Here is a 23,230-nt window from a genome sequence, read left to right as displayed (position 1 = left end):
AATGGATACTTCATTGGTCTGTTGGTGGCTTTGGGAGGCAGCTATAATGGAATTCTCGGAGCCTGGAAATGAGGAGGCTTGCGTACAAACCATTGCCGAACTAGAACAGATATACATTTAGTTTTTCACATAAATGGGGAGCCAGCTCCTCTCCTAGCCAAGAGAGAGCAAGAAAAAGGTTCAAAGGCATCAAGGACTTCCTTAGTGGATGAAAGCAGGGATAAAGAACATACCTATCTAGATTCAAAGATTCTGTAACGTAACCCCTTTTTCTTGTAATGAACCTGGCAACAAGATTTTGTGAGAATCTAGCTTTCTTGGTTATTCTTTGGAGGCTTGATGGCAGCCCAGCTATATTTACATAACAGATCCTTATAACCTAGGAACTGCTGGTTCCATCTCACCAGTCTCTGCTCTTAAAAATTGTAGGTAAGCAGGCTATTATTCTGAAGCCCTTGGAGCAGGAATCAGTGAGAGAAAGTTGGCTTAGTAGAAAGAATGGAGGCAGGTTTAAAGGGTGCACAGCCTGGATGGAGTACCTCTGCAGACTGTATTTTGTCCATGGCCCTGATATCAAGTAAATCTTGTTGATGTGCTTATAAGACAAACATACCATAGCTAGGGAAGAGCTTCTGCCCAATTTCTTATTATGAAACACCATACAGGTAGTCCTCACTTAATGACCATTTATTTAGTGACGGTTCAGATTTACAATGGTGCTGAAAAAAACTACTTGCAGTCGGTGCTCACACTTATGACTATCGCAGCATCCCCACAGTCACATGATAATTGTTTGGGCACTTGGCAACCAGTTCACATTTATGACCATCACAGCAGCTCGTGGCCACGTGATCACCATTTTTGACCTTCCTGGCTGGCTTTTGGCAAGCAAAATCAATGGGGAACTGTGTGATTCACTTAACAACCACATAGTTCACTTAATGACGGTGGTGATTCACTTAATGACTGCTGCAAAAAAGGTTGTAAAATTGGGTCAGATTCGCTTAATGACTGCTTCGCTTAGCAACTGAAATTCTGGTCTCAATTGTGGTTGTTAAGCTAGGAGTATCTGTATGTCGGAATATATAGATACTCCTTCACACAGGAGAGTGTTTTTTTAGGTTTCTAATACACATTTTAAAAAATTTTATTTGAACAAGGTCCTATAGCATTTTTTGATTTTTTCAACTATTCAGAAGCCAGTATTGGAAGGCTTCTAAATTTTAATGTAGCATGTGCTCATGACATCTGCTGTTGTCTGTGCAGCAGAATGTTGTTTCTGCTATTCAGTGTTCGAGCAGACGGCACACAATTTTTAGACTGGTTAATATTATTCAGCCCTTTCATTTTATTAATATTTTCTAAATATTTAATAGGTAGTTCAAAATTAGAGCTCTATTTGGAGTACTTTGCAACTGAAAGAACAATTTTGGTAAGGAATTTGGCTCGGATTTTGAAAGGGAAGAGCACTTGTACTCAGATGTAAAAGGAAAATTCACAGATGATTTAGAAAAATGCATGATATGGATAAAAAAATCTCTGTGGATATTAAGCACCAGCTTACCCTTTTTCCGTTTTTCTTTCTTCATGTGTTCTTAAATATATCTATAAAAAAGGTGCCATAAGCTCCTGGAGCGCCCCCCTCCAATAACACTGCTGGGGGAGGTAACATTAAAATAACCACATATGAAAGGAATGAATAAAGCTGAGAAAAATAGTCATAAACTGCTGATGAAAATTAAATTCTAATTAATTAATTAATTAATATCATTATTAATTTGCAGTATTCTTCACAACTGGTGATTATTCAGTCCAAACATACGGAATTAAATTTACCACCATACATCATGAACTTGGTTTTCAAAAGCATATTATAATTTTGAAAATGTGAAAAATGTCCTAAAGATAGTTGAGTGAAGATAAGTATCTCATGCCATCTCCAGTGTTGTCGAAAAAACCATGCCTCTAAATACCATGAAACAACACCCCCTGAGTTCACACCTGCAGTTTTTCTTGAAACTCTTATCATTACTAAAAAAAAAAAAAACCCAAAACAAAAAACAAAATAAAAGGGAAGGATTAGACTGGAAAAATATGGGAAGGTTATGACGTAGTAACAATAGCAGCTGAAATCTTAGTGAATAAATTAAATTAATACTGAAGAAATAGATAGTGTGGAACCATCTTAAACGAATGAGTTCAGCAAGATGAAAATTTCTTTGCTATTTTTGTTTATGTCTGTACATAGTGTCTGGATCCCATTTTGTTCTGGTATGTTGTTTTTTTTTAATGGTAATATATTGTGAGCCTCCCAGAGTCAGTTGGAGTCAAGTGGTGCCAAAAAAGTATGCATGTGTGTGCCTTCCAGTCAGTGTTGACTCCTGGCGACTGCCTGGACAGGTCCCTGCAGTTTTCTTGGCAAGGTTTTTTGGGAGTGGTTTGCCATTGCCCCCTTCTGAGGGCTGAGAGTGAGTGACTGGCCCAAGGTCACCCAGCTGGCTTCATGCCTAAGGCGGGACTAGAACTCTCCTACCACACCTGATTGGCTCTTGGGCTGAGAGTGACTGACTGGCCCAAGGTCACCCAGCTGGCTTCATGCCTAAGGCGGGACTAGAACTCTCCTACCACACCTGATTGGCTCTTGGGCTGAGAGTGAGTGACTGGCCCAAGGTCACCCAGCTGGCTTCATGCCTAAGGCGGGACTAGAACTCTCATACCACACCTGATTGGCTCTTGGGCTGAGAGAGAGGGACTGGCCCAAGGTCACCCAGCTGGCTTCATGCCTAAGGCGGGACTAGAACTCTCATACCACACCTGATTGGTTCTTGGGCTGAGAGTGAGTGACTGGCCCAAGGTCACCCAGCTGGCTTCATGCCTAAGGCGGGACTAGAACTCTCAGTCTCTAGCTTTTAACCACTACACCAAGCTGAATAGAATAAAATAAAAATGATCTTCAGCACTGCAAAGTTCACAATGGAAGTAAGAGCAGAGAATTATCGCTAGATGTATTCCATAATCATTATAAGCATTTTTTGTTAATATGATTTCGATTTGTGAAAACCTGATTTATTTATGCTAAAGTAGGACATTCACTCACCTGTATTTATTCCTGTGGGAAATGATAAGTGAAACAGAAACAGACATCTTCTCAATTAAATGCCTGAGGTCAAACTGCATAACCAAGTGATTAAGAGCTGAGAAACAGTAGAGGAAGTGGAATTATTTAGATGATGTCTGCAAATAAGTGTTACGTTGAAATTATATAAAAGGAAGGATGTTATCATAAAATTAGACCACCAACTTCTTCAAGTTCCTTAAAAAATGGTGAGTGTTAAATGTAGTTCAACATTTGTATGATTATTGCTAATAAGCATGAAACTTGATACAAAATCAGCTTTAGACCATATTTTTCAATATGTCTGGGTCGCAAGGCTTTTAAGAATTTGGAAAGTTTCTGCTAGTGGGAAGACTTCTAACTTCCTTGCCTTTTGTTTTACCATTGTCATGCTCCATGGGAATTACAGGCCTAACACACATTTTGGGGAAGACTTGAGCACATAGTAATTGTAAATATGTAACAGTGGTAAGACTTGATATAGACTAGTTTTACCTCTTCCTGTAATATCTGGATTACTTGGCTCAGAACGCAGATTTGTCTTTGGCATAGATTGCTTATCAAACCAAGCTGTGCTTTATGGAATAATGGATTACTGAATACGTTAAACTTGTTGTTTATTCGTTCAGTCGCTTCTGACTCTTCGTGACTTCATGGACCAGCCCACGCCAGAGCTTCCTGTCGGTCGTCAACACCCCCAGCTCCCCCAAGGACAGGTCTGTCACCTCTAGAATATCATCCATCCACCTTGCCCTTGGTCGGTCCCTCTTCCTTTTGCCTTCCACTCTCCCTAGCATCAGCATCTTCTCCAGGGTGCCCTGTCTTCTCATGATGTGGCCAAAGTATTTCAGTTTTGCCTTTAATATCATTCCCTCAAGTGAGCAGTCTGGCATTATTTCCTGGAGGATGGACTGGTTTGATCTTCTTGCAGTCCAAGGCACTCTCAGAATTTTCCTCCAGCACCACAGTTCCAAAGCATCGATCTTCCTTCTCTCAGCCTTCCTTATGGTCCAGCTCTCGCAGCCATATGTTACTACGGGGAACACCATTGCTTTAACTATGCGGGCCTTTGTTGTCAGTGTGATGTCTCTGCTCTTAACTATTTCATCGAGATTTATCATTGCTCTTCTCCCAGGGATAAAGCGTCTTCTGATTTCCTGACTGCAGTCAGCATCTGCAGTAATCTTCGCACCTAGAAATACAAAGTCTTTCACTGCTTCTACATTTTCTCCCTCTATTTGCCAGTTATCGATCAAGCTGGTTGCCATAATCTTGGTTTTTTTGAGGTTTAGCTGCAAGCCAGCTTTTGCACTTTCTTCTTTCACCTTCATCATAAGGCTCCTCAGTTCCTCTTCACTTTCAGCCATCAAAGTGGTATCATCTGCATATCTGAGATTGTTAATGTTTCTTCCAGCGATTTTAACTCCAGCCTTGGATTCCTCAAGCCCAGCTTGTCGCATGATGTGTTCTGCATACAAGTTGAATAGGTAGGGTGAGAGTATACAGCCCTGCCATACTCCTTTCCCAATCTTAAACCAGTCCGTTGTTCCGTGGTCTGTTCTTTCTGTTGCTACTTGGTCGTTATACAGATTCTTCAGGAGGCAGACAAGATGACTTGGTATTCCCATACCGCTAAGAACTTGCCACAGTTTGTTATGGTCCACACAGTCAAAGGCTTTAGAATAGTCAATAAAACAGAAATAGATGTTTTTCTGAAACTCCCTGGCTTTTTCCATTATCCATCGGATATTGGCAATTTGGTCCCTAGTTCCTCTGCCTTTTCTAAACCCAGGTTGTGCATCTGGCAATTCTCGCTCCATGAATTGCTGAAGTCTACCTTGCAGGATCTTGAGCATTACCTTACTGGCATGTGAAATGAGTGCCACTGTTCGATAGTTTGAACATTCTTAGTGTTCCCTTTTTTGGTATGGGGATATAAGTTGATTTTTTCCAATCTGATGGCCATTCTTGTATTTTCCCAATTTGCTGGCATATAGCATGCATTACCTTGACAGCCTCATCTTGCAAGATTTTGAACAGTTCAGCTGGGATGCCGTCGTCTCCTGCTGCCTTGTTATTAGCAATGCTTCTTAAGGCCCATTCAACCTCACTCTTCAGGATGTCTGGCTCTAGCTCACTGACCACACCGTCAAAGCTATCCCCAATATTGTTATCCTTCCTATGCAGATCTTCTGTATATTCTTGCCACCTTTTCTTGATCTCTTCTTCTTCTGTTAGGTTCTTGCCATCTTTGCTTTTGATCATACCCATTTTGGCCTGGAATTTACCTCCGATGTTTCTAATTTTCTGGAAGAGGTCTCTTGTCCTTCCTATTCTATTGTCTTCTTCCACTTCTGCGCATTGCTTGTTTAAAAATAATTCCTTATGTCTTCTGGCTAACCTCTGGAATTTTGCATTTAATTGGGCATATGTCCCCCTATCACTGTTGTCTTTTGCTTTCCTTCTTTCTTGGGCTACTTCTAGTGTCTCAGCAGACAGCCATTTTGCCTTCTTGGTTTTCTCTTTCTTTGGGATGTATTTTGTTGCCGCCTCCTGAACGATGTTGCGAACTTCTGTCCAGAGTTTTTCCAGGACCCTATCTACTAAGTCCAGTTCCTTAAATCGATTCTTCACCTCCACTGCATATTCCTTAGGAATATTAGTGAGCTCCTATCTAGCTGATCTGTGGGTCTTCCCTAATCTCTTTAGTCTGATCCTAAATTGTGCAAGAAGAAGTTCCTGATCGGAACTACAGTCAGCTCCAGGTCTTGTTTTTACCAACTGTATAGATGTCCGCCACCTTTGGCTGCAAAGGATGTAGTCAATCTGATTTCGGTGTTGTCCATCTGGTGAAGTCCATGTATAAAGCCATCTCTTAGGTTGTTGGAAGAGAGTGTTTGTTATGCAGAGTGAGTTGTCTTGGCAAAATTCTATCAGCCTATGTCCTGCTTGGTTTTGTTCTCCCAGGCCATGCTTACCTGTAATTCCAGGTGTCATTTGACTGCCCACCTTAGCATTCCAGTCTCCCGTGATGAAAATAACATCTCTTTTAGGCATGTTTTCCAGCAGATCCTCATAGAACTGCTCTACTTCAGCTTCTTCAGCATCTGTGGTTGGGGCGTATATTTGGATCACTGTGATGTTAGATGGCTTGCCCTGAATTCGAATTGAGATCATTCTATCGTTTTTTGGATTGTATCCAAGCACTGCTTTAGCCACTTTAATATTAATTATGAAGGCTACTCCATTTCTTCTGTGGTCCTCTTGTCCACAGTAGTAGATCTGGTAGTCATTTGATGTGAAGTGGCCCATTCCAGTCCATTTCAGTTCAGTGACGCCCAAAATGTCTATCTTTAATCTTGGCATCTCACCAATACTCACATCCAATTTGCCCTGGCTCATAGATCTTACATTCCAGGTTCCAATGGTGTGTTGATCCTTGGAACATCGGATTCGCCGTTCACCACCAGCACCGTCGGCCGCTAGCCGTCCTTTCGTCTTTGAGCTAGCTGCGTCATCACGTCTGGGGCTAGTTGAACTCATCCTCTGTTCCTCCCCAGTAGCATTTTGACCATCTTCCGACCTGGGGGTCTCATCTTCCGATGGTATACCGACATATCTCTGGTTGTACTGATCCATTTAGTTTTCACGGCAAGAATACTGAGGTGGGTTGCCATTACCTTCCCCAGGGATCACATTTAGTCTGACCTCTCTGTCATGACCTTCCTGTCTTGGGTGGCCCTTCATGGTTTAGCTCATGGCATCATTGAGGTGCTCAAGCTCCAGCGCCACGACAAGGTAACGATCCTTTGCTGAAGACGTTAAACTTCGTAGCATGCTAAGCCATAACTATAGTTTACGAATCACAAGGGCTGGATTTGCACCACACAGTAACTGAAACCAAACACAGCATTTATAGCTTAGCTCACTGCTTGAACCGAAGCACTGTTTGTAACATGTAGGAGCGGCATCTGCTAAATTTCTCAATTGGCATCTTTTTTCCTGCCAAAAAGGAAAATATTTAAAGAAGACTTTATTGAGATGGGACCTTGAATTCTTAAATTTATCTCATTCTTTGTACAAGTTCACCCTTATGGAGTGTGCATATGCATGTTTTCTTTTCAGTGTTCCTTAACTATCATTTACCCCTCTTTGAAGCGTGAAGGGGAAGCAAGCGTAGAAGGGATTCTTAATCAGCTTGTCCTGGAGCACCTGCAGTTGGCTCCTCTCCAGTGGGGTGAGTAATGTAGAGACTGATAGTTCTGCAAAGTAGATTTTCTGATATGTTGCTTCTTGCTGAAACACTTTGCAAAAGCGCTGAGAAACTTTTTGAAAAGTTGAACGATGCAAAATGCCACCCATGCTTTTTTGGGAATTGTTTATTAAATCATTGAAGCAAAATGGCTTAGTATGAAATTATCGCCTCTATATTTAGTTCATTTAGTCATGGGGAATCATCCAGAGTAGACATTATTTTCCTAAAGTTGCTAAGTGTTGGGTTATAGTTTTGCTGTCTGCTCCAGTGGACTGTAGTTGTATTAAAACACAGCTTTTAGTACTTTGAATTATATAGTTATTGTCAACTTTGTCTATGTTATGAATTGCTGAGAACGTTATTTGGTGTTCTATTCCTACCTGGTTGCCCTTTCTAGAAGTTGGTCTGGGCACTCTTATTTTTTCAGTTCCATTATTAGTAATTTGTGGTTGACCTGGAGGCTTAATTTTGTATATTAATACTATACAATTTGTCTATGAAGCCATGGGGTTGAATGGCATATGAATGTTTTGCTGTTGCTGTTGCTGTTGTCTGTAATCTGTTTTTGTTGTCTTAGTATTTTGATTTTAAGCACAGGTAGTCCTCGCTTAATGACCCTAATTGGGACCGAAATTTCCATTGCTAAGGGACGCAGTCGTTAGGTGAAACATCACATGATCACACTGCTTAGCAACGGCAGTTCCAGTCGCCCCAGTTTCGGTTGTTAGGACAGGACCATGCCATCATTAGGCCAGGACCTCACACTTCTCCTGCCCTACCACGTTCGCCTCTGCTTCAATTCCCCCACCCACCTATCTCTCCTGCAGCTTTGCCCTTTAGGCCACCCTGCACTCTGCCAGCTATACCTGCCACCCCCTCTGCCCCCAGTTGACCTATGCCATCTTCCTTCTCCACCTTGGCACAGGGGCTCTGTTGGTGCTGGGCTCACTGTCAGTGCTGGGCTCAATGCTGCTGCTGCCACCCGGGCTTCCAGGCTCCTGGCAGGCCTGCCCCACACGTTCCCGCATGCATGTCCGGTCTGCCTGCTGGGACTTCACATACCAGACACAGCTTGCTGCCTCCTTCCTCCTGTAAAGCCTCGTGAACGGCCAATAGTTTCCAGTGTGCTGGAGCCCACAGATCGGTTCTCCAGGAACACTTCCAGCACATGCTCTGAAGCTCACTCCTGGAGAACCGGCCAGCGGGCTGCAGCCAGAGGTGGAGGAGAGCCCTGCATTTCGAGGCCCTGCCGCCCTGCGCTCCGCTGCCCCAGTTGAGCTTCACTGTCTTCTTGCTCCCTCTGCTGGTGAGGTGTGCCTGGCCTGGCCCTTCGCAAGGCAGCTGCTAGTCACGCAATGCCTTCTTCCTGAGGTCTTGCAAGGAAACTGCTGCATGCAACCTTGGGAAGAAGGGGCCTTGTCCAGCCAGCAGCTGCCTCGTGAAGGGCCAGGCTTGGTGTGCTTTGTCAGCAGGGAGAGCAAGAAGAGGGCGAAAGTCAGCTGGGGGTGGCAGAGCACAGGGCGGCAGGGCCAGTGGAAGGCAGGGCAGCAGGGCCGGCAGAGGTGGCGGAGGGCAGGGTGGCCAAAAGGGCAGAGATGGGGGAGAGGTAGGCAGGTGGAGGGTGTTGAAGCGCCCCTGCAGTTGTAGGTATGGATGGGCTACCAGGTGCCTGAATTTTGATCACGTAACCATGGGGGCCCTGCAGCAGCCATAACTTTGGGGACTGGGTATTACTACCATTTGTTCAGTGCTGCCGTAACTTTGAACAGTCACTGAACGAATGTTCGTTCAGCGAGGACTACCTGTAATGTGTTTTGTTACTCAGAAAGCCTTTGAATCTAAGTGTTTTGAAATTTGGCTGTGATAATTCTGTCATTAGTGGGTGTTAATTAGACAGTTTGCTTCGATCTCTAAGCCAGATTAAAAACACCCAGTTCTCCTACAAGTTGCCTTTCTGTAAAATAATCAGATGGATGGACACCTGCTGGTGGCTGTGGCTCTGAACAGTTCCTCCCTCCCTCCCTCCCTCCCTCCCTCTCTATCTTTCTCAAACAGAAAAAAGTCAATCAATCTTTGTTGTTTTATTGTATTAGTCAATCTGTATTTGTATTAGTTTGTGATGGCATGTGTTCATTGTACATTATAGACTTAACTAAACATGCTTTAGTGGTTCAAGCCAACCTCTAAACTAGCTGCCTTTAACATATGCAGTAAGTTATGGGTAATTGAACAATAATAATCTTGCTAAAACTCCAAAAACTCAAGAGACTTTCAGAAATTTATTCTAAATTTTGCTTTCTTGTTTGACACTAAATCTAAGAGATGCTGAAGTCTTAGAGAAATAATAGCAATTTTGGCAAATCAATTTTAGGTGGTCAAAAAAACGTTTTCTTTGCCTGATTAACCAAAGGGATGTGTCTAGATTTTTTTTAGTGAAGTTTAAGTACTTATTGTAAGAAGATGCTTTTTATACTCAAGCAACGTATCTGTGAAAAGATGGTACAGAGTGATTATGATTAGATTTGGACAATTGTGGTGGACGTGGGGTCTGAATATTGACAGTTTCAAGGGGATCCCTATAACAATAAATAGAACTTGGCAATGGTATCTTCCAGTTTTGTGGTTTAGTTTAGAAACATTCTGTTTTAGTTTGAAAATCTATTTAGTCATTCTTTCCAATTGAAGGAGGTGGATGTTCATGAGAAGCCATAAAAGCAGCTTGTGCTTCCTGATGCTTTAGACGGTGATGTGTAATGCTAACTTCAGAAGTTGGGAGATCCTTGGTCAGGGCATCTACCACCCCAGCCCTGTGTATCTTCTCAGTGCCTCATCATAGGCTTTATACTGGTGTGATGGCTACATCATCTTTTCCCTACCTTGTTTTGTGTTCCTCAACAGAGCTGTTGGAAGAGTTTGTGCTTGTTGTCCAGATTTGCCCCCTTCTGATGCTAGCCGTGCAGCTTTCCTCAAGAAAATTTAAGGAAAGAATGTCCAGATTAGCAGTATGTCTTGGTGCTGATTCAGTGACTGAGTTTCCACCCTTGCTGCAGATACTCCAATGGAGAGTGCAAGAGATCATCTGCCCCAGAACTATAACTTTAAAAAGATGAGAAAAAGAAAGAATGAGCCTTTAACCCTTGTATGATACATACAGGTGGATGGTCAGACTGCTGTGGTCACGTGGCAGTGAAAACGGCAAGGTGTTGATAGCTATTCACTGTTCAACAGTAGCATCTGTTTTTCTTTTCTTTTTTACAAACTGTATCTGTATATCCCTTATTTGCTAAAACCGTCTTCTCCCTAAGGCTACAAAAGTATGCCAGTAATTCTAGACCTGAAATCCGTTTATTTTTGTAGTATTAAGAAAATAATCCATTTGATCACAGCTGTTTCTAGATGGCTGCTAGGGACTATACTGGCTTTCAGTACGCTGTTTAATCAATGCCTGCATCTTGGGAGTTTCTAATATAATAGTAAGGCTTTCAGTGTGACTATTATTACGAGAGAAGACCAAATTTGAAAGTGTTACTTCAGATCCTCCTTACTGGACCCAGCATGCAATTCACTTGGTAGTAAAAAAAGGTGACAGGAGAGTACTTGAGCTGAGCAATTTTCAGAGAGAGAGTCTCGAAAGACTGATAGAAGCATCTGATTTTTTGTTTCCAGTCCAGCTATACCCAAACAACAACAACAGCATCACAATTTGTTGCTTTCCTTCCAGGTAGTGCTAATCAGAAACATTTGCAAGTTTACAGTAGTAGGAGACTGAGCACTTGGATGAATACTCTGTTGATTAATTGTATATGCATTTGTTTTTATTTAAAATGATGAAAGAAGAATCTAATATTTTAAGAAAACTGGTACATAAATTCTTAAGTTTTCAGAAAGAAAGCATCAATACTGTAAAATGTTAAAGCTTCATTAGTCAAATCTTCTGTTTACAAGTATTTTAGTGCCTTTAAATCCTGTTTAACATCCTGACCTAGAGAAGCTAGCCAGATATATACGATAACATTAGTCATCTGAGGAGGAGTAATGTGGGAATCTAGCAATAACAGATGGACAGAGTAGTGGGAGAGCTAAATAACATTATTAGGATTAGCAGCTGATTGATTCTGAGTGTTTATAAATTTGCAGTTTGAGATTTTTAGACTCATTTATAATTGTAATTCTTAAGAAGATGTTGGCCAAGTAAAAGGGCTAACGGATGTTGATTGATAGTATTTATGTAACAAACATATAAAATAACAGTGCAATTTAGTAAAAAAAAAGGGTGTAGAAAAGAGTATATAATTTGGTAAATAATTCTTTTAAAAATAGTGACCTTGGGGAAATTCAAAATTTACCACATTATCTTGAAGGATATATCTAAATTTGTGTGGCAGGGAAAAAACCACAAATCATATATAAGGTATTACAAGATGCAAAGGAAAGAGGAGGATTGGGTGTACCTGATTGATTGATTGATTGATTGATTGATTGATTGATTTATTTATTTATTTATTTGGTTTATCAAGTTTATCACCCCCCATCTCCCCCACATGGAGGGACTCTGGGCGGTTCACAATTTGAAATTGTAGTTTGCAGCTTCCTGTTTGTTTTGGATGAAAGAGTGGGTGTTTCTGAGAAATAGAAGGCTTTTGGAGTTAGAAGGACATGACCTGAGATTTGGGTGGCATGGTTATTTGTGGTATGATAAAGTCAAGATTAATGTGATTTTAAAAATTATTATGTTAGATGTGCCATATTGAGATTATGGAATAGATACAAACCCAGCTTGTGCCCAAAAACACCTTTTTGCATCTCAGCACAAGAAGCATTTTATAGACAAGAAATAATAGGCAAACACAAATGGCTAACTTAGTGTGAGATACTAAAATTTTGTCAAGAGGAATGTAAAATAAAATCAAGAGAAGAACTGGTGGCAGAGGGATATAATTGTCAATGGTTCTCTTATTTACAATTAGAAAGATTTGAAGTTAGACAAAAGAATTTATGGTTTTGAACATTGTAAGACGGAGTTTAAAACAGAATTGAGTACAAGTGAGGAACACGTAATTGCTAAAATGTATAAACTTTTATTAAAATTTGAAACAGAAGGACAAGTGAAAGAATGTATCATAACGTGGGATAAAAATGTTGGTTATAACACACAGACGGAACAATGGGAAAATTTGTGGTTGAAAGGATTGAAATTTACATTATGTTATAATCTTGAGGAGGTTTTTTATAAAATGATCTGCTATTGGTGTATGTCACCAGAGGATTTGTCTAGAATGTATAAAGGTACTTCAGAATTTATGTTGGAAATGTGAACAAGAAGGGACATTTTATCATTTTTGGTGGATGTGTAAAAAAGCTAGAAAATTCAGGATTCAAGTACATACACTGTTTCAGAAGATTTTAAAGATCAATATAAAATTGAGGCCAGAGGTTTTTCTTTTGGGATTGATGGACAAACAGTTGGAAAATAGTTATGGAGCTTTGTTTTTATACATGATAACTGCAGTGAGGTTACTGTATGCACAAAGATGGAAAGATTCAGCGTTACCGAATGGAGGAATGGTTGGTAAAGATGATGGAAATTGCTGGGATGGCTAAATTGACTTCTTTGATAAGAGAAAAGACAGTATCATGTTTATTGATGACTGGAAACCCCTTACAGACTTTTTGTGTGAAACAGAAAAAAAATGGACTTGTGATTTATGGTTCTGATGATTAGACAGGATAGATTATAGAAAGAAGAGGGTTATGTTGTAACCTTAGAGCAAGAGGTAAGTTTATAGTTGTACTTAAAAGTGCTGTAAAGATCAGAAGCTACTTCTTCGTATCATTTTGCTTTCTTTTCTATTTTTCTTTTTCTTTCTTTCTTTCTTGCACTTTTAGCCTTCTCTTTGATTTCTTTCTTTTTCTTTTCTTTTTCTTACTTTATATTAGCTTGTATTAGTTTTTATCTTACTTTTTAAAAAAACCCTGAATGAAAATATTATATATAAGTACCACTCATTCAGTGCCATTGTTACTTTGAACAGTAGCTAAACGAGTGGCTGTAACTCAAAGACTACCTGTATTTCTACAATTTGTTCCCTGTTTTAATTCTGTTCAACATGAATTATTTCACAGTCCACTATTCTGTGATTTTCTTCCTGGGCTGGCCTGGTTTTTTTTGTTTGTTTGTTTGCTTGTTCTAAAGCTCCCCCTTTTCTAATAGGACAACCCAGTCTTGTCTTGCCTGTTAAACCTCCCTTCTCCCATTGTTCTGCATTTTTATCCATTTTCTAATATAGATGTATCTTCTTTCAAAACTACTTCGTAAAATCCTACGAGTGGCTGAGGAAACTTAACAGGTTATGGGACTAAGCGAAGCTCTTGATAGAAGGAAGTTTCTCTTCCTTTCTTTGGCAGATGTACAAATTGCATTATATACTGCATTTTCGAAAAAGAATATTGATATGCAAGTATTGCTACTTCTGTTCGTTTTAAAATTCTGCTTCTAGCCTAAACCATTATGAACTAGGGCAAGGTGAATAATAATTTTCACTAATAATGTTGACAATGAATAAATAACCTTCACATTTTCCTTAATTAAGTAATGTGCGTTGTTTCTGTTCAGTCATGTTCTGGCCTCAGTGGAACAAACTGCTAACAAAATAACAGCAGGAGCTAATTTTATGCACCCTTTCAAATTTTATCCATGGAAGTTACTTTAAAATATAAGAAACATTATTTAAACAGTTTCTCAATAACATCTAGACATCTGAGAATGCTGAATTACTGTCCTAACAGTCAGAAATCACGCTGAGACAAGGAATAGGTCTCTAGTGTTTTATTACTGCTACATTAGACAGAAAATCCTAACAAACTGAAGAAGCGTGGGAAAAACCCAGACAGATAAACCCCAAAAGTTAAGGCAGGTCTGATCTGTGTCTCTTTGGATGGCTGCTTAATTCCTCAGTACTACGCATGCGCTTTCCACCCTGGATCGAGGCCCTCTCCTGCTCGCCATCAGTACTCATGACAATTACCCTTTATCTGCAATTAACTGCCTATTTTTTGAGAAATATGTGAAAGCTGGAAAACTAACTTGAATTCAGAAAGTCTGGCATTGTGAAGATCTGAACTGTGTCTGTTTCCAAATGGCAGAACACTCACTTGATTGTACACCAGAGGGGAACCATAACTACAGATATAAACTTGGTCCAACTAGTAAATGAGGAATAGGATAACCATGCCAAGAAAGTTCTTGTCTGGATGCTCTTGATCAGCCTTAGACTTGGTCCTGGTCTACAAGCTTCAAAACATCTCCTGCGCAACACTTAACACGTCATCTGCTGATATTGTTAGACAGTGCCCTTGACCCCCCCAACCATGGGCAGTGGAACTTTGGACGTGAGCATTTCAGCGTTTTTCAATAACACTCTCTCCTGGTTCAACTCTATATATTAGTGTCTCTGTGATGTGGTACGACTTATTTGATTTGTCCATGATCAGCTATGCATTCTTTGTTGAGCTCTGAGCACTATACTGTAAGAATGATTCAGAGAATTTAGAACGGGTTCAGAGAAGAGCAGTGAAGAGGATCAATAAACTAGAAACTAAGCTGAAGAAGGATTGAAGGAGCTGTTAAGCCTGGAGAAAAGACAACAGAGGTGAGATGTGATAGCACTCGTCAAAGCCCGGAAAGCATGTCATATAGAAAGTCGAGATATGTACCCTCTCATTCCAGAGAGCAGGACCTGGAATAAGGGGTTTAAGTTACAAAAGGAAGAGTCCAATTGACTATTAGAAAGTTCAGCATTGAAACCAAATACTCAGAGAGGTGATTGGCTCGTCTTCATTGGATCTGTTCATCCAAAGGCCAGATAGGATTCTTTAATTGGATTCTCTGCATTGCATTACATTTGATGGCCTTCCGACCCTATGATTCTGTGCGAGAAACCAAAAGTTAAATCATTTTGCTATAAATCCTCCAGCTCCCCCTCCCCATCTCCAGTATTTATCTCTGTGCTTATAAAATAAATTACACAGTGGCTGGGATGTGATGACAGTTAAAAGTTTTGGATAGGCAACAGATACTATTTTAGAATGAAAAGTGGACTAGAATGATGTAGAGACAAAGAACATGAAACAATTCAGAAAAAAGGTAAAGTTTACTCATAATAGTGCATGAATTTCTTAACTGCTGCATTACTTGCAAAAAAATGTATAAAGCAACACATAATTCAGATTACAAAAAAACCAGGATGTTGCAACTTTATCATCTGTAACAGATCTGAAATACCCATTTGTAACAGAAAATCTATCATTCTTTCTTCAGAAATACGTTTTCTTTGAAATGAATGACAGCTTGTAGAAGTGTGTGTGTGTTTGTGTGTGTGAGAGAGAGTCATCATTAAATAAAAAAGAGAATTTTGAGTTTTTATTTCTATCTAAACCGTGAGGTTATGGAAAATCCAAGATTTGTATTTGGAGTACATGAAAATGTAACTGGCATTTTTACCAGCCATTACTAGAGAAAGCCAGCAAATGTTTTCTCTAGAGTAAGATATTTTTCATCAGCATCTGCTGCTTTTTTTTTGGCCTTCCCTTCAAACACTCTCTTCCGCACCTCTCTTTTGTGGACTGACCTTATCAAAGTGCAATGAAGCTTGCCTGGCTTGCAGGTTTCAGATCTGCTTCAGGGTGTAAAAAAAAGGGAAAAAAAACCCTCTATGCTATGAGAGGAAAAAAAAATAACCTTCTACTCTGGAAAGTAGAGTAATTTTAACACTGCTTTATACTATAAATCTGGCCTGGCTCTTAGGAAAGATTAATGATGAGATCTGAGATTGGAGTCTGCTGCAGCCATTACCATTGTTATTGTTACTATTATTATTACTGCAATAAGGGAAAAGTAATTCAGCTTCTCTTCGTTTTATGCACAGTAAATATAAAGGGTATTTTTCAGGCACAAATGTAAATCTAGTGGATGGTAAAACCATTTTTGGGTAACACAGCAGAACTGTATCTTAAGGACAGTTGTATGCTGCAGTTTGCATTTTTTTTAATCTGAGTTCGTTGGCGTCTGAGAACTGCTATCTATCTATAGCAAGAGCACAATGATTTCCATTTCATTGTGATGTCTTTTGGTGGCAGTGATATTTTTAGCTGTGAAATTGGAACCGAAGGAGAAAGGTCAGGAATTCTGATGAGGCTAAATGCTTTTAATTCAAGTCCTGCTGTACATCAAGGGTTTCTCTCTTTCTCAATATTCACATTGGTTATTGTGGTACAGAAGATAAAACTTCTAAACAATTCCACTCACATTGTAATTGCTATCACATACCAGAAGCAGTATTAGAATATGCTTTGCTACCCAGGCTGTTGAAAATCCTGCACTGACAATCAGAAATGGGGCTTATTGCTTTATTATTTATACAGAGGAAACTGCATACATTCAGAGCCCCTGAAAGTCAGTACAGTGAATTAAGTACACAGTAAATACATTGTTACCTTGTTGTTTTCCCAGTGGGGAAGTGGTACAAAGTAGCATGTCGGTGAGCTGCTGGCAAAGCAACAAATCTAAACAAGATGTCCATTTCTCCATATCCTGTGCCACTTGTTTTCCGAGCAATCAAACAGCTAATATAGGATACGTTAATGGGGGGAGGAACAAGAATGCAACCTTTGCTTCACTGACCACAACAAATCCTTTGAGTAAATTATTTATTTATTAATAATAATTAAAGGCCACCCCAATCCATGCAGACTCCGGGTGGAGAACAACAATTCCAAAATGCAACAATTAAAAACAATCCATCATCATCTTCTTCATCATCTTCATTATGATGATGATGAGTTGTTTGTATCAAGATGGGCGGTGAAGAAATGCGATAAATTAATAAATTAAAAATAAATTACCATAATAATTATATCTATATATTATGGCCACCCAAACACAACTAAGGGCAGGAAGCCCACTGGAATCGTATGACTTTAAACTTGCTTCTTCGGAGCAAGGAGGTCGATGATGAGACTTACCCTCAAGGAGGCTTGTATTTTCCCCTTCATTACAGGAGCCATCTGTGCTTCCAGGGATAAGATGTTCCATAGAGCAGCAGCCGTCATCAGTTATGCCAGAATGTGGAATATATTAAGGCTAGTGACTGTGCCAGAACAACTTATTATTCTCTTGAGGAAGCTTTAAAATAAATGAGAAGCTACTGTAAGGACTGAGCTTGAAGAAGCAGATTGGTTCTGTTAGGAAAGGGAATGAGGCAAGGATGCATATTGTACCCGTATCTGTTTGACTTAGCCCTCTAATATAAGAATGGTAGGATTGGATGTGTGGACAGCCTGAATCAAAATTGAAGGTTAAGATACTAATGGTTTCAGATATGCAGATGACACTCCTTTGTTAGCAGAAAGTATAAACTTAGACGAGCACATTATGGCAAGTAAAAATGGAAAATGAAAGATCTGAGTTAAGCTTAAAATATGAATTAAGTATAGGTAATGTCAGCTTGGATGCTTAACGAATTTACAGTTTTCAGCAAAGAATTGAAGATGGTAGATACTGTGTTCTGTTTTATTAAGCTGAAGAATAAATATGGTCAGTGTACTAGAAGACAGATTATTAATCTTTAGGAAGAAGGCAGTAGCTAAATTGGATAAATGCATGAAGAATATAAACATTTCTATGACAATAAAAATCAAAATAGTTAAGGCCATAATTTTTTCTTGTAATTTATAGCTGTAAATGCTGCAATTGAGGTAGAATAAAAGAAAGAATATTAAATGCCTTTGAATTGTGGTTTTTGAGGTAATTATGTAGAAGAACATGGCCTGCAATTGGGATCAGTTAATCAGCCCTAAACCAAATGAAAACTGATAACTCCCTTGGTGCAATAACTAGGAAGGAGAAACCCACATACTTTGGGTGCATATAGATGAGGGGAGGGTTAGATGGTGGGAGGTATTAACACCATTTTGTGAAAAATAATTGCATTCCTTGATAGTCATATCCCATTTTGAGTATTATGTCTAGTTTAGAAAACACCCCTCAAGAAGGATTCAGTAAGTTGGAACAGGTTCAGAAAAAAACACAGAACTAGATACTAAAACCTGCAAAGAGAAACTGAAAGAGCAAGGCATATTTAGCCTTAAGAAGAGAAAATGGAAGGGGAATATGATCACATTCTTCAAATACCCAAAGAAGTCTCACATATAAGGAAACAGACCTGTTATTATTGCCCTAGAGAAGTGTTCTTCAACCTCAGCCACTTTAAGATGGGTGGACTTCAACTGCCTGAATTCCCTAGCCAGCATAAAGTGGCTGAGGTTGAGAAACACTGCCCTAGAGTGCAGGATGTGGATTTATTTTTACAGAAAGATAGATTCTACCCAAAAGTTAGGAATATACTTTTTTAAAGAACAGTTTAATAGTGGAATTAGAGGTGTGGTGGGCTTCTCTTTGGATATGTTCAAACAGACCATACAATGATCTGTCAGAGATGCTTTGATTTGGTCACTTGTATTGAGCAAGGAGGTTAAATGCAGTGGCTTAAATGGCCCTTCCAGTTGTATTGATTCCATCTAGTAAAAAAAAAAAGTTATTTGATGTAAATGACACCTGCAGATTTGTGCTATCAAATGTTTCAAAATTCTCAGCGCAAGTAGCTCAGATACATAGTGGGTATAAGCCTGAAAAAATGTGTTTTAAAGAAATGTTTTTACACATGTATCCTGCATAGAGGATACAATGAATTATGAATGATTTCCAACCAGGTACATTTTGTTGGATGATTCATCTTTGTTCCTCTACAATATTTTTATGCTTGTTGTGCTGCTCTTCCTTTTCTGCCCTGAGAAAACATATCTGAAAAGTGCTAAAGAAAAAAAAAAGTTAAATTTAGAAAGTAAGATTATTGTGAAGTAAAACATTAGTCTCACCGGCCCCCAAAAAGGAACATAGCTGATAGTGTTAAACATGTTAAACCAAACAAAAAGCAGTTTACAAAGTGATGCTGAGTGTCAGGTAGCAAAATATTTCTGTAATGATCAATATATATTATTCTAGAAACTACAAGTACTAATTGTATTTTTAACAACAAATAAATAGAAGAAGCAATAGGTGGATCAGATAGCATTTAATTTGGGTTCTTCTCCTGAAGAGGGGTTGAAGTTGATGACCAAAGTGATCCCTTTCAGCTGTTCAGCCTATCATTCTGGTCCTACTCAGGCCTTATGATTAAAAACAAAGTTTGAGGTAGGAGTGGGCTGCGTTATGTTCTCTTGTCTCTGCATGAGTAGCATTGTCTCTTGTAGAGAGCAAGGAAAATTACCTTGATGGAGATATGCAGGATCTGTTCCCTTGGTAAAAGAGGCTGAAGGATTTTTTAAGTCCAGAACTATGAAATACCATCGAAAACAGCTCAAGCAGATGTCTCCCTAATTCACTCAAGTATAAGAAGGAGGAGGAGGTACAGCAAAATCAGATCTGCAAAATTCTGCTATTATAGCCAATCTCCATAAAAGTAGTTTTAGCCTTCCTGTGGAATTGATTTCCTGGTCTGGTTTACTTAGGGCACTGACACTCTGCAGCAAGCATACAATCTGCACTGGGAGGGTGGGGGTGTTCTAGACAGTCTTGGTATTGCTTTTAGTGATAAGAATAACTCATGAATATAACTGTGAAGTGGCTCATTGAGGAATTCAGAGAAAACTTGAAAAATGTTACTGTATAAGGATGTGAGGTTCAACTGATTTAGCTTAACTTTTAAAACAATTATCAATTCTTTTTGCAGGGTACAAATTTTATATATCATGATGTTTCTTGCCAAGATTTTTCTGTATTCTTCTTTTTCCCCAGCACTAAAAAAAAAAGGGAAAATGTAACTTTTCTGTAGTGGGGATGTGCATGCTTGGTAGAAAGAACTGTGTACTTTAATGCTTACATTGACTTTAAGAATGCAAATAAAAATACATTATGTTAATTTTTCTGCTTTTCATATCTGATTGCATATACTTTTTAGCAATTTATGGAAAATTATTCCAGAATATGCTTGAAAACTTTGATCCTTATCAACACAGTGCTGTATACAATTTAAAAGTAGCAAAAACAATTATATAAAAAATTGAAATAGCTATTAAAGCCTGTCTGAAATATGACATCTTGCATATTTTTCTGAAGATAATGAAGCTTGCCTTTTTGGCAAACATCCTTTCAGAGAGAATTCCGAAGGACTGCAGCTCAAACATAAAAATTCTCACAAATCCTTCTTCCTTCATAAAAGAACAGGTCTGGAAAGCAATGCCTTTGCTGATCTGCAGCTGAATGGATTCATTGAGAGAAAGATGTATCTTTGGAACTAGGCCATATAAGCTTTAGCTCTCCTACCCTGGAGTAGAAGGATGCTCAATGGTAGTTCCGATTCTTGAAATCTGCCTCCCTTTTAAGGACCTATTGAATCTTTAAGAACATGTTAGTTTTTAGGGAAAGTTGAAGCTATGGAGGGGGAAAAAAGGAACCTGGAAGTCATAAATGTGTTCATTGATTCCATATATCACTTTCAGATTGATCTGCTTGATAATTTTTAGGAACATATACAAAGTACTGGCATGTGCAAAAAATCAACTGAGATTCCCCTATACTGTGCTCTATGATGCAAAACTGCACTTGATACTGCACACAATAAAATAAAGCATAGCAATAAAATGTTAACAGTTTAAAAAGACTTTTGAAGTATTGTTTTAAAATAATCATACAGGTCAAAGTGAAATTCAGTTCAAAGGAGTATTATGAACATACCAAATGCCTTACCCTATAAATTTGGGTTTTAGATAATTCACAGTTTTGAGAGTTTAACACATTTTCTTCATTTTATGTTCTGAATTGATACAATCCTTCTTAACACATTTATGTGCTTTTATTTTTGGAAACTTTATTGCAAACTTGAAGTAGCGTTTCTCTTCCCCTGATATTACTGATAGATCCTGAAATCTATGGTACTGGTTCAGGTAGGCTGCAAACCAATATTGGGTCTCAGTAAACCTAGATTTTTTTAAAATTCTAATTATGGAAGACATCTTGTTTTAATTAAGCATTGTTTTTATGGTGCTATAAATACAAGTTTCTGAATATCAATCTTAGAGCAGAGGTGCGAGGTACCTAGAAGGAAGGGACAGGAATAAGAATAGAGAATCCCAAAGTTGAGAAGAATCATATTCCAGTTGAATCAAAAACAATTTCCTGGAATTTCTTCTCAATAACAACAAATTTGTAGTCATCAGAGTGGTACATTAAGAGTAGAATATGCGTGGATATGAATCCATAAAATCTCCTTTTCCTGCTCTGAGATGAAATGCTCAATTTCAGTCCTCTGGATGGATTAATCCCCAAACTATGGTTTTCTGAACAGATAATTCCTATTAGCTGAAGAAATTCAGAAAACAAGACTTTGAGTATATCGAATCCCTTTCCAATAGTCTTAAAAATATTCTTACCATCTTGCTAATATGTGTGGGTACCCAAGGCTGTTTTTAAGATACTTTGTCTTAGTTAGACTACCCAGTAGCTAGAGTGTGGCAAATAATGTTCGGTTAAATTAAATACATTACATACAGAACAGTGAACAGTGATAGAAAGCACATAATGAAATGAAGATAAAACCTATAGCAAAGAGTAAAATCAATGCAGTGCAAAACAGACAAACAAAACAACAACAACAACAGCCTGGCAATCTGAAGCAAAACAACAATGAAATAACAGGTGTGAAAAACTGTGAGTATTAAAACTGCTTTGTAAAATCCTTTTTATTCAGAATAAAAAGATATTGTATGAATGTTACACATAATTGCATAGGTGCATGAACTGGTATGCTGGCAGCAATCAGCATTGTTCAGTTTGAAAGCAAGCAAATTATCTTGCTACGAGAGACTGGTAGAGATCTAGAGCCACAAAAACGTAAATTCTTGTCTGTGCCCGGTTCATTATCCCAAAAGATGTGTGCCAGCATTATCTCATCAGAGCTTTGCAAAGAAGTTATATAGAATGGATGACTTCAGGGAGCTTATGTTTTACAGTAAAATTAAGATCAGCTTGGAAAAAAAATAGCCATTGACTGAGGAAATGGTAATTTTGGGAGAAATTCTGTTTACCTGAGATGGTAGAAAACATCGGAAGGGAAAAGGTGTAGTGACTTGGGAAAACCTGTCAAAAGTGTCAAAAGTCAGCCGAAAAGATTAGTATGCGTTATTTCTCCTCCAAAATGCAACTTCATGCAATAGCTCTTACATAAATTTGATAGAAAGGACCGTTGCATAGCTAATTTTGTTTTTCCTGTACTTAGCTGGCTAGCTGAGATAGATAGAAGGTAGTAAAATTAGATTTATAGTGTAAAATTGTCTGCTATGTGGCACTTCTAATAAAAAGTAAAATATCCAATAAAGCCTTAGAAGAAGTTTATCGCCCAACCAGACCTCACGCAATGCAAACCTACTGGAACTTCATTGTGCCACTTGGGTACAAAAAGCTACAATCTAACTTCCTTTCAATTTCAGACTACTTACTCACTAGTTTCCCCAAAGTTTCCTGGGGACACTGTACCTGTGTCTGTGTATTTCATGTTTGTCACTCTCTCTCTCTCTCACACACACACACCCTAACATACCAGCACAAGCATTCTCAGTAGATTTTCTGGAGAGTTATTCAGGAATATAAACTTATTTCTGTATTGATACCCGAAAGTTGTTTTTCCGGTTTCCAGTCATTGCAACTTTTTAGTCATGTCTTAATTTGTCCCACTGATACTCAAAGCAAGTCTCAAGATAGATCAAAACTGTTAGAAATGGATCTGTTATGCCTATGATCAGCTTTTTTA

The 23,230-nt window shown here is 38.8% G+C and overlaps 1 protein-coding gene across 1 annotated transcript in view; it reads left to right on the top strand.

Moving 5' to 3' along the window:
• TRAPPC9 (trafficking protein particle complex subunit 9) overlaps positions 1-23,230 on the top strand; it is a 321,801-nt gene that overhangs the window by 114,692 nt on the left and 183,879 nt on the right. Inside the window, exon 20 of the mRNA XM_063299706.1 lies at positions 7,262-7,352. Coding sequence (XP_063155776.1) covers positions 7,262-7,352 — 91 coding nt within the window. The remainder of the gene's footprint in view (positions 1-7,261; positions 7,353-23,230) is intronic.

The sequence above is a fragment of the Candoia aspera genome, chromosome 3 (genome assembly GCF_035149785.1).
Source record: "Candoia aspera isolate rCanAsp1 chromosome 3, rCanAsp1.hap2, whole genome shotgun sequence".
In the NCBI taxonomy this organism is placed as follows: Eukaryota; Metazoa; Chordata; class Lepidosauria; order Squamata; family Boidae; genus Candoia; species Candoia aspera.
The sequence above is the reverse complement of the archived record's forward strand: the minus strand, read 5'-3'. Positions and strand labels throughout refer to the sequence as shown.